This window comes from Sinocyclocheilus grahami, unplaced genomic scaffold (assembly GCF_001515645.1).
Source record: "Sinocyclocheilus grahami isolate Dianchi unplaced genomic scaffold, SAMN03320097.WGS_v1.1 scaffold701.1, whole genome shotgun sequence".
Lineage (NCBI taxonomy): Eukaryota > Metazoa > Chordata > Actinopteri > Cypriniformes > Cyprinidae > Sinocyclocheilus > Sinocyclocheilus grahami.
The window spans coordinates 314,110-326,118 of record NW_015505880.1 but is presented as its reverse complement, the minus strand read 5'-3'; the positions used below and the strand labels follow the sequence as shown (position 1 = coordinate 326,118).

The 12,009-nt window shown below is 32.1% G+C and overlaps 1 protein-coding gene across 21 annotated transcripts in view; it reads right to left on the bottom strand.

Moving 5' to 3' along the window:
• ptprsa (protein tyrosine phosphatase receptor type Sa) overlaps positions 1-12,009 on the bottom strand; it is a 232,823-nt gene that overhangs the window by 80,618 nt on the left and 140,196 nt on the right. For 15 of the 21 annotated variants that reach the window (XM_016243797.1, XM_016243814.1, XM_016243796.1 and 12 more), the window contains 3 exons: positions 10,534-10,722; positions 7,598-7,606; positions 792-809 (listed from right to left, as the gene is read on the bottom strand). In XM_016243797.1, the coding sequence (XP_016099283.1) occupies positions 792-809; positions 7,598-7,606; positions 10,534-10,722 (216 nt within the window). The remainder of the gene's footprint in view (positions 1-791; positions 810-7,597; positions 7,607-10,533; positions 10,723-12,009) is intronic. The other 6 variants (XM_016243807.1, XM_016243815.1, XM_016243808.1 and 3 more) reach the window with 2 other exon arrangements.

Below are 12,009 nucleotides of genomic sequence, written 5' to 3'. Positions count from 1 at the left end.
ATATATATATATAATTACGTTCACTTGCGATCCAATGATTATACTGTAATGCATATTGAATCATGACCCATATCGCAATGTTTATGATATTGCTAACTAAATCAACTATTTAAGGTGAACGTGAACAATCTCAATCAATGCAGGCACCAGTAAACATACAAAATTGACCAACATCTGAACAAAGAAAAAGACCATACAAAATTCAAAGCAGTGTTTTTGAGATCATTAAGATTTGAAGTGTAGCTGTTAACCCTTTGTTCACCCACAATATTAATGTAAAATCAAATGTATGATGTGTACCTACCTGCTCGCTGTGAAAAAAGAGGCACTTTATTGAAGTTAGAAACATCAGATAGTCTTCAGATATAATGAGATGAACACGGATCTAGATCAGTAGAACATCAGTCCTGATATCACCTCCAAACTGCACATCTGAGCTGCAAAGTGTAGCTGAACTATTGCTATCGTCTGTGTAACGTTAGCGTTGGCTCTGGAGATGAGAGCAGGACTGAGAGGAAAGCAGCGTCGTCATTAGCGTGAACCGCGCGGCCGAGCGCAAATGTCACAGACGAAGGTAAACAGCAACCCGACACCTGTCTGACTCCCAACACTGACATTAAACACACACACAGACACAAACACACACACACACACACACACACACACACACGCACGGACACAGAATGAAGGCTGGAAGAAGAGAAGGAGAAGAGCCGGTCCCCTCTGAGCTGCTCTGGAGTCATTAGTTAGCGGTTAGCTTAAGGTTAGTTGTGTTTATAGTGATGTCTTACCTCGGATGGGAGTACTCTCTGGAAAAAGACACAAAACGAAACACACATCAGTTTAGTTGACGGTTAATGTCAGGCCAGGTTATGAGTCTCCTCATGTACTGGTTAGTTTAGTTATGAGATCCTCATCATCACCACAGATTTAGTAGAGGTTAAAGACCTTCCAGTGCTGGACGTGGAGCTTCATCTTTCTTCTCCTATTTACACTTCCTAAACGCTTACAGACAACCTGATCATGCTAAACGCTAAAGAAGAGAATTGTATTTATTTATTTCAAAAATTAAGTAGCTGACGATATTTAGAATTTAATAATAATAATAATAATAATTTCTTTATAAATATTTAAAAGCAGTTCATTATTTATAAATATAATAAATTGATACATTATAAATATTAATATAAATCATTAAAAAAAATAATATAAGTATAAAAAGATAATATGAAGGTTAATGACGCTAAAGAAAATCATTTTATTTAATCAATTAATTAATTTGTGTTCTTAAATGAGGTAGTTGACAATAGTTAGAATTTTATAATAATAATAATAATTTATTTATAAATATTTAAAAGCAATTAATAATTTATAAATAGAATAAATTGATATTTTTTAAATTTTTGCTAGGCTGCACAGCAAAGAAAAATACTATTTGTATAATAATAAATGTTTTTTTTCCTTCATAAACTATATATACAAATCTATAAATTAATAATATTCATTGTAAAAAGAATATACAATTATACTTTTATAATAATAATTATAATTTATTTATAAATATTTAAAAGCAGTTAATAATTTATAAATATAATAAATTGATACATTATAAACATTAATATAAATAAATGTAAAACATAATAAGTATTATAGTTTATATAAAAAGTTTATATTATTATATAATAAAATAACACTATTAAATATATATATATTTTAGTTTTATTTATTTTATTATTAGAATTTTAAACATTTTTTTTATTTTTGCTAGGCTGCACAGCAAAGAAAAATACTATTTGTATAATAATAAATGTTTTTTTTCCTTCATAAACTACATATAAAAATCTATAAATTAATAATCATTGTAAAAATAATATACAATTATATAAACAGTATAATATAAAAATACACAATGAAATGAATGACTTTATAATAATAACTAAATATAACATTTTTATATTTTATATTATGTCAACTTTAATTAAAAGAAATGAATTTATATATGACATTTTGAAACAATGTTACATTTTATTTAACAAGAAAAAACCACTGCGATATCCAGTAATGGTTAGCTTGAAGTGCTAGACGACTGAATGTAGTGAATATATTAGAGCACTCTTGGTAAGTAAGCGTGTCTCTCGCGGAGCTCTTTGTCCAGCAGCAGCATGAAGGTCGTCGCTGAGCGGGAAGGATATTTTGCCTGCTTCATCTCAACTCCTCAAGCGCACGTTTACAGCAGGCCTGCCTCAACCAACAGAGCTTCTACTATTTACTTTAGTTTATAATAATGACCCTCCAAACAGCAATACAGCACATATAATAACAACAATCATACAAATCTAGAATTATTTTTTCAGAAATCCTATAATAAAATTACATTTGAATTTGATACATTCCTTTATTTGTATTTGTAAGTTTATTTCGCAATTTCTATAATAATAATAATAATACTGGATTACATAAATCCTAACTAATTTATAATATCTTAAAATTAAATATAAAATTATACATATGGTGTACTAAAAATGTATTGATATAAACATGATTAAAATAATAAACCAATTATTAATTAATATAGCACATTATTAATTGTAATGTTTTATTTTTACTTTATTATTTTGCTAGAATGTACATCAAAGAAAAATAATACTGCTCAATTACTCTTCATAAATGGCACATTAAAAATCTATGAAATAATAATATAAATTATGTCAAATTAATTGAAATAGAATTTAAATATTTTTAGAATAATTCTGCGCCTTGATGAACAAAACACAATAAAAATTGTAGTATCAACAATATATAATAATTTGTTCATAAATACCATAATAAAATAATTCGTTTTAAATAAAATGATACGTTTTTAATATGGTTTTAGTTGCATTTTTTCATTTCTTAACGTAACTTGCAATTTTAATAATAATATTAATGCTGAATAAATTATATACTAATAATTCATTCATTCATTCATTAATATAAATTATCCTTAAAATAATTAAAATCAATAATTAATTCATATAGCATAAAACTAATTCATATAATTGCTATTATAATTCATATGTATGCATATTTATTGTTTTATGTTTAGTTTATTATTTGAATTTAATTTTGCTAGGCTTTCCAGTAAATAAAAATAATTTACATGGAATTAAAATAATTACTGGAATAACTGTGCCTTGATGAACAAAATACAATAAAAGTTTTCATGTAGTTTTCATATTAATGACTATATTATATTATCTACAAATCAACAATATATAATAATAATAATAATAATAATAATAATAATAATACTTTTTTCATAAATGCTATAATAAAATAATTTGTTTGAAATAAAATATGATACGGTTTTAATATTGTTTTAGATGTATTTTTTTATTTCTTAACTTAGTTTGCAATTCTGATAATAATATTAATAAACTGCGTAAATGATATACCATTAATTCATTATTTAATATAACTGATACTTAAAATAATTAAAATCAATTCATTCTTATGGCATATAATCGCTATCAATATAATTGCTATATCAATATTTACAAATATTTATGTGTTTTATTTTATTGCTTGAATTTCATTTGGCTAAGCTGTACAGTAAAGACATTTTTTAAAATGGAATTAAAGCAATGCTTGGACTAACACTGTGCCTTGAGCGAGTGTCAGTAAGAGCATTGATCTAGTATTTATACTGACGTCCTCCGAGGAAAGAGCGAAGCTGCTGCAGTCGACGGGCTTTCCACAAGCAGGCAAAATATTCCTGCTTTAGAGGAGTTTATGTGTATTTTAGGAGTTGAGGAGGGATCGGGGAGCGTTAGTATCAGGGCAGCAGAACTAGCTGGTTTAAAGTCACGGTTAGCTTCGGAAAGAACTGGTTAGGTGAGGTTAAAGGTTAAAGGTCAAAGGTTAGAGGTTCGCAAACACACAAATTGAGTGGAGACTGCTGAAAGAAGCTCCCAGACTGTCGCGGTTTATTAGGAGGTCGCCGCGGGTCTCCATCCATTGGCGCGCCCCGCGCCTCGTCGAGATGCCACTGTCTATATGTGCATTAAAACGCTTTAGAGTAATAATAAAAACACAAGCAGAGATTGAAACAACAGTCTCATCTCTCATAATATCATTACAATAATGTGTAAACAAATATTAAAATGATCGCTCCATCTACCGCGGGCGTGAACGACAAGCGAAGCAGTGTCAAAAATCAAAGTCGGCTCATTTTTATTAAATAAAATAATATCAATAATATACTTATATAAGTGTCTTAGTAATTATTATAATAAATTAAATATTCAAATTTATGTCTGTATTTAGAACATATAATTAATGATATTAATGAAAAAATATAAAATATTAATAGAAATTAATAATAGCACTAAAATACGTAATACACAATTATTTTAATATATACATTTATACAAAACATTGTAAAATTATAAAAAATATTCGAATTAAAAAAAAATTGACAAATACATGCTTCGATATATAGTTACTTAATTGAAATATTTTTATTGTCCCATAAATAAAAATGAAATTAACATAAATGTGTTCATCATTATTATAGGAAGGAAATATTCACATTTATATCTATACTTACAATATATAACTACTGATTAATATTAACAATATATGAATAAATAAACCATTTATATTAATATCAGTTAATATTAAACAATTTAATAATCATATTTTCTTATGATAAATTAAATGATAATTTATTATAACATTGAAATCAAATATTTAATATTTATAAAATCCAATTAGAAATTCAATTAAACAAATAATTGTTAATTTTATTAACTAGATATCCGAATATAATATAAAACATACACATTTATTAAATGTATGTATATAAAAAATGTTTAGAATTTTTTATATATATATTGTAATATTATTTGATCTTTTAAATCAAATCATTTGAAGCTGTTTTTCATTTTTTGACCTACAGCGGGACCGGATCCATGCATCAGGACAGAGACATTTGGCTTATTCAAAAGAATGCCAGATCTTGTTTTCTTCTCAAGAAACATGGCTCCGGGCCCCTGGTTTGGATCAGTTTCTCTTCGGAACGCAGGAGGTTCAGCTACAGGCCTTTTTCTCATCAGCGTAAATCCCTCCCGTCAATGCTTTTACCTCCTCGATGCACAAAAACACACTTCAACTAGTCTAAGCTGCACGTCCAAAACCCTATTAAAAGCAGCTAACAGACCCCAAGCTCATAAAGGCTACAGGATAATGCTAATAATAAACACATGAGGCCAGAAAAATAGTTCAATAAATCGATGTTATATACAAATAATATAAAACATACGTAAAACTAATAGAAATTATACTTAATACATATAAAATAAATATTTGAATATATATATATATATAGGTTCAAATATTTCAAAATATTGTTAATATATATTTTGATACATATTACATTTAAATATGTAAAAGCATCTATAGCGTTTTACGCTGATATTAATTAGCAAAATAATATTACATTATAAATAATAATAATTGGCAGAAATATTTAGACAAATATATCTAACACACATATACTTTAATATACTTAAAAGAATATATTTTAATAGTGCTAAAATATAATTACACAACATAATAATAATAATATTGTTATTATTATCATTCAAATTATTGCCTTAAATGTGTAATTAAATATATGTTACATTTAAACATGTAAAAGCCTCTACAATGTGTTTACTGTAACAATAATAAGCAAAATAATATGGGATTATACATAAATAATTATTTCACAATTATTAAAATAATATTAATTAGCAAAAATATTCCCACATATTACCTCTAACACACTCATGCACTTTCCTTAAAATTATATTTTAATAATATTATTAAAATCTATTAACAAAATAATAACAACTATTCTTTTAAATATATTAAATAATACTTATTATTGTTGTTGTTGTTCAAATATTTATGTAATAAAATCTGTTTATGTAAAAATTATCCAACTATTATTTTAAATATATTCCATATATATTTATATTTGAACAATAATAATAATTATTATTATCATTATGTATTTAATACATTTAAAAGAATAGTTACATAATTTTTTACATAAACAGATTATAGCCTTATAATTAAAGGAGTTGTTCACTTCCAGAACAAAAATGGACAGATAATGTACTCACCCCCTTGTCATCCAAGATCTTCACGTCTTTCTTTTTCAGTCGTAAAGAAATTGTTTTTTGAGGATTTCTCTCCATATAGTGGACTTCTATGGTGCCCGCGAGTTTGAACTTCCAAAATGCAGTTTCAATGCAGCTTCAAAGCGTTCTAAACGATCCCAGCCGAGAAAGAAGGCTCTTATCTAGCGAAACGATCTGTCATTTTCTAAAAAAAATTTACAATGTATATACTTTTTAACCTCAAACGCTCGTCTTGTGTAGCTCTGCAATGCGCATGCGTACTCTGTGCAGTCCCGTTCGAAACAGTTAGGGTAGGTCAAAAAACTCCCATCTTATTTTCTCCTCCAATTCCAAAATCGTCCTACATCGCTGCAGAAGTACCAACCCAGTGTTTACAAAGTGAACGTGCAAAGAAGGTCAAACGGCCTTTACAAAAACTGGTAAAACAGCGATATAGGATGATTTAGAATGATTTTGAAGTTGGAGGAGAAAATGAGATGGGAGTTTTTCGATCTACCCTAACTGTCATGAACCGGAATGCACAGGGTTCAAGCAGAACTAGACAAGACGAGCGTTTGAGCTTAAAAAGTATATAAATTGTAATTTCTTTTAGAAAATGACCGATCATTTCGCTAGATAAGACCCTTCTTCCTCAGCTGGGATCGTTTAGAACGCTTTGAAGCTGCATTGAAACTGCATTTTGGAAGTTCAAACTCGGGGGCACCATAGAAGTCCACTATATGGAGAGAAATTCCTCAAAAAACAATTTCTTTACGACTGAAGAAAAAAAGACATGAACATCTTGGATGACAAGGGGGTGAGTACATTATCTGTCAATTTTTGGTCTGGAAGTGAACCCTTTTCACAATCTAATGGATTCCTGATGAACAAAAGCGACCGCTGCCCTACATTACAGAAGTAAACTGTCTTCTGAAGGCGTTTCATGTTGACTTCACCTGTCGAGCACATGCAGTAAGGAGGATGTGTGTTTTCTCGGAGTATCTCAAGATGGGCCATGAGGCTCCAAGGCCCCGGCGGCTCCTGCTCAGATGACAGATACGTGATTGTAACGGAGCCGAGCGAGGGTGAGTCCGGTTGGTCAGCGGCACAACCGCAAACGCCTGGCTGGAGCTTCTGAAACCCTAATCTGTTCTTCTTCTGTTTTATAAGCATCTGAATATTTGTGGATTCTCTGGAGAGCTGCATGTGAACGGAGAACACTAGTAAATCCACACACACACACACACTTTCTGCAGTGTGTCATCCTCTAAAGCTCGAGAGAAACAGGGAATCGTTTCATGTTAGTGGGCGAGGAGAAGAGAAAGAAATACGGAGGGTACAGACAGTCGTTCAAGGGAAAGGAGAGGGGAGGACATGCATTTTAAAACCAAGTTAAAATGGCATCTGCTTCAGGGACACGAGGAAGCTTGCGCGCTCGCTGAGACACTTACCAATCGCTTCTGGAAATGATAACGCACAGAAAAAGAAGCAGAAAGGAAGAACAAAACAGCACATTTTAGGGTCGGGTTCACAGCAGTCGCGCACCCTGAAATCAAGAGAGTTTAGTGCGGAAGACCCCTTTGCAGGACGACATGTTACACACGGATTTTAAGCCGTTTTATGAGCACGTTTAATGATATTAGAGACTAGATCGTGAGGGAATCTCACAAAACTGGTCGAGAACATTTCCAGGTTTCTACATTTGCCAACATCTAATTGAAATAAAAACACAATTCGAATAAGGAGGGAGTTAAGCACCAACCTGTCTGTGTTTAATTATTCTCAATTATAATAGTTTCATTTACTGTATATGATTTTAAAAAATCTATTTAAATAGCACAAATTAAATATTTAATTGAAATAAGCACAAGTACAATAAATCTAAACTTATCTTGAAATAATATTTTAATAATATTATTAATATATAATTTAATTAGTGCTGTCAAATGGGTAATCGCGATTAATTGCATCCAGAATAAAATATTTGTTTACATAGTATGTGTGTATGTACTGTGTATATTTATTTTGAGGTGTAGAACCATCTCCAGGATGATCAGAAGAAATGGACAGCACCTGAGTTAAATATATGAGTGTCACAGCAAAGGGTCTGAATACTTAGGACCATGTGATATTTCAGTTTTTCTTTTTTAATAAATCTGCAAAAATGTCAACAATTCTGTGTTTTTCTGTCAATATGGGGTGCTGTGTGTACATTAATGAGGAAAAAAATTTAACTTAAATGATTTTAGCAAATGGCTGCAATATAACAAAGAGTGAAAAATGTAAGGGGGTCTGAATACTTTCCGTACCCACTGTAAATACACACACAAACAGTATATATTTTGTAAATATTTAAATGCTTTACATATTTATATTCATATAATTTATATATTATATATATAAATATATATAATATATTTATATATATAATATATATATTATATATATATAAATATATTTAATATATAAACATAACATATCTTTCTTAAATATTTACATGCATGTGTATTTATATATTCACAATAAATATACACAGCACACACACATATATTATGTAAACAAATCATTTATCTTGGATGCGATTAATCACGATTACCCGTTTGACAGCACTAAATTTTATATATATTAAATGTAAAATAATAATAATAATAATAACATTTTTAATACATTTAAAAGAACACTTATTTTATAATTATTTTACAACGGTAAATTACATAATTATACAGTGATCAATTTTATTAATTTAAGTTAAGGTTAAGTTTAAATAATTACAAATAAAATATTTACTTGAAAGAAGCAGAAATTAAAGATCAGTGCAAGTACAATAAATATAAACTTCCATCATAAATAAATACTTAATAATATTACATTTATAAACAAGTAATAAGTCCTATAATTTAAGACATATCTCTTATTTTAATTTGCTTCTCTGTAGTGAAATACCTGAACATGTTCTTGACAAGCTTTGTGAGTTATAGAGTTTGAAAATTTGTTTTATCACATTGATTAAAACTAATATGTTATGTATAGTTAGAATCAGGGTTATGTTTTATATATAGTGTGTGAAAACAGTCAAACTAATTGCCCTTGGTAAAACAATTAATGCCTTAAGAAATTCATTAACATCTTGAGAGATTTAGAAAACGTTGGCATATTTAATTACCAATTAGACGCACCAAACAAATACTCCTAAAAGCATTTAGATAACTCACTAACACACAAATTGAATTAAGATCATGATTATAGCTCATTTGTACACGCTGTATGCTGTGTATACTGAATTTAGTTTGTATAATTAGTAGTACGTTAATTATCGAGGGCTAGTCAATGTTGTGCATGTGAATGCTAGAAACCTGCTTTAGTTGAAACAGAGACGTCACAAACAAGACAACGGAGAGCGAGGCACAGCAACAACATGTATGACCCACTCACACTGTGACAAAAACACAGACAGAGGGAGGACAGGTCGCTAAACTTTTAGCGCTGCTTCATCAAACTGTAGGCTAGCATGAGCATTTTCAGAAATAAACATTCCCGAAGTCCCTTAAATTTGTCTGATTAATCTGTACGTCTGTCAGCAGGGCAGAGAAATTAGCTTGCTAAATGAGCTATAAACGCTAACCTTGCGGCTAGTGACATCGCATAATGGAAGCTAAAAGGACTGACTGTTTGGGTAAGGCCCAACACGCTGCACAGTAATCTGGCTTCTTGTCCTCAACTAGAGAAGTCAAAGGCATTCGTGTTCCTGTACCATTGCCAACGACGTCACAGAGGCCTGTGATACCCCCTCTGCGAGTCTGGGTCGTCCATTAACATGGCACAAAACAAAGCACTCAAGTCTAGCATAAGCGAGAGCAGATGTAGCCGCTCACCGCCAAACCACTTTGCTTGAATCTGAAACTTTATTTTGAAAATGCCATGATGGATCGTGAAAAGGGAAACTCTGGGTAAGCGATTTCAGGTCAAGGGTTGCCAGCCGAGTATCTGCTGCCCATACTGATTTACGTCAACAGCTCCGAAACAAATGCAACCCGATAGATTTTTCTTTTCTCTGTTGCTGAGGAATCACTGACCCACAACGGTGGCCTTGGGGCGACTGGAGCGCTAGACTTAATGAGATATATAATTAGACTGTTTTACTGGCTCTTTCAATAAAGTTTCATTAGCCTAAACCAGACATTAATCATACACTTGCCACAAAATCTGGACTAAGCTCCTCTAACACAGTTCATTAAAAGTCATTATCTTTCCATTTCAGCTTCCCGAGCAACTTACAGCGCTAACTCTGTGGGTGGTTGTTTTGGAAGAGAGCAGGGTACCTACAATCACTGATACAGAAGCAGAAGAACATTAGCAGTAGGGCTTAAAGTGCATCCCTTCGTCTTACCCGATCTGAGCTGTTTTATTCGTCCGTTACTTGTGCTGGGGTCGATGGGAAGGAAGTCTTTGAACCAGGTGATTTCCGGGTCAGGGTTACCGCTCGCGGCACAAAGCATGGTAGCCGTGCGCGTGCGCTCCACCACCTTCAGCTGTGGGCCCATGTCGATGTTGGGGAAGCCAGCAGGAAGTAGGTCCTCTGTAGGAGACAACATAGCAAAGTTTAGAGACAAGCAGTGGACCATTAGGTACCAGTTATGTACTCAAAAGTTCCTACTAAGCAAGTTTCTGGAAAAACAAACTTGGCCTAGAATAAGCTAGTAGGGCCTCTGTAGGGGAGAACTTAACTTAAGCGTAGTTCTAGGAACTCAGTTCTAAGAACTAGCCAGCAGGGTCATTCCTAGAGAGCCAATTTCTTCCTTGGGACATTTTCCTGGTTGCATTCGCACCAGCAGTAGGAACTCTGAAGCAGCTGACAGCGATGTCTTTATTCACGGCTTTAACAAACGTCAAAAACCCGTGAATGGAGGACGCCATGTTTGGAGCTGTTTTTGTTGTGTGCCGTGGGTTTCATGACAATGGAGATGTTATGTAAATGCACAGTTTACACAATTGAAAGAGCACGAAAATCTGACAAAATCTCCTATGGCAATTTGCAATGTTATCATTGAGGCTGAGAAAAGAACACAACGCTGCAGACATGCTGCTATTATCGCTGTTTTTCATGTTTGTGTAGTAAATATTTTTACACGGCTTTTTAAAAATGCAGGGTAGCCGGTGTTTTGTATGTGTTTGGCCAATCAGCATACACTTACGTCACTGGTAGTTCCTATAGAATTGTTTTAGACCCTACTCTGAAGTAGGAGCTAATTTAGTTCCCCTAAACGAAGTTCCTAGAACTAAATATGTTCCTAGTTCCTGTGGTACGAACAGGCCAAAAATAACTATGGAAAGGTTCCTCCGGTGCAAAAGCACCTTTAGAGAAGTTTAAAGACGAGCAGTGAACATTCAGATGTTGATAACCTACTTGAAAGTTTCTACTAAGCTAAGTTTCTGGAAGAACCAAGGCATTTCCAAACTCAGTCCTGGAGGGCCAGTGTCCTGCCGAGTTTAGCTCCAACTTGCCTCAACACACCTGCTTGGAAGTTTCTAGAATGCCCAGGTAAGACCTTGATTAGCCGGTTCGGGTGTTTTTAATTAGGGCTGGTGCTAAACTCTACAGGACTATGTTGGGAGACCCCTGATATAAAGACAAGCAGTGGATATTTAGATGGCAATAACCTACTCGAAAGTTACTACGAAGCAAGTTTCTGGAATAACTAACTTGGCCTGGAATAAACGAGTAGGCACTATGTTGGGGTGAACATATAGAAGTTTAAAGGCGAGCAGTGGATATTCAGATGCTAATAACCTACTCAAAAGTTGCTTAGAAGCAAGTTTCTGGACGAACCAACTTGGCCTGGAATGAACAAGTAGCCAAGTCAAG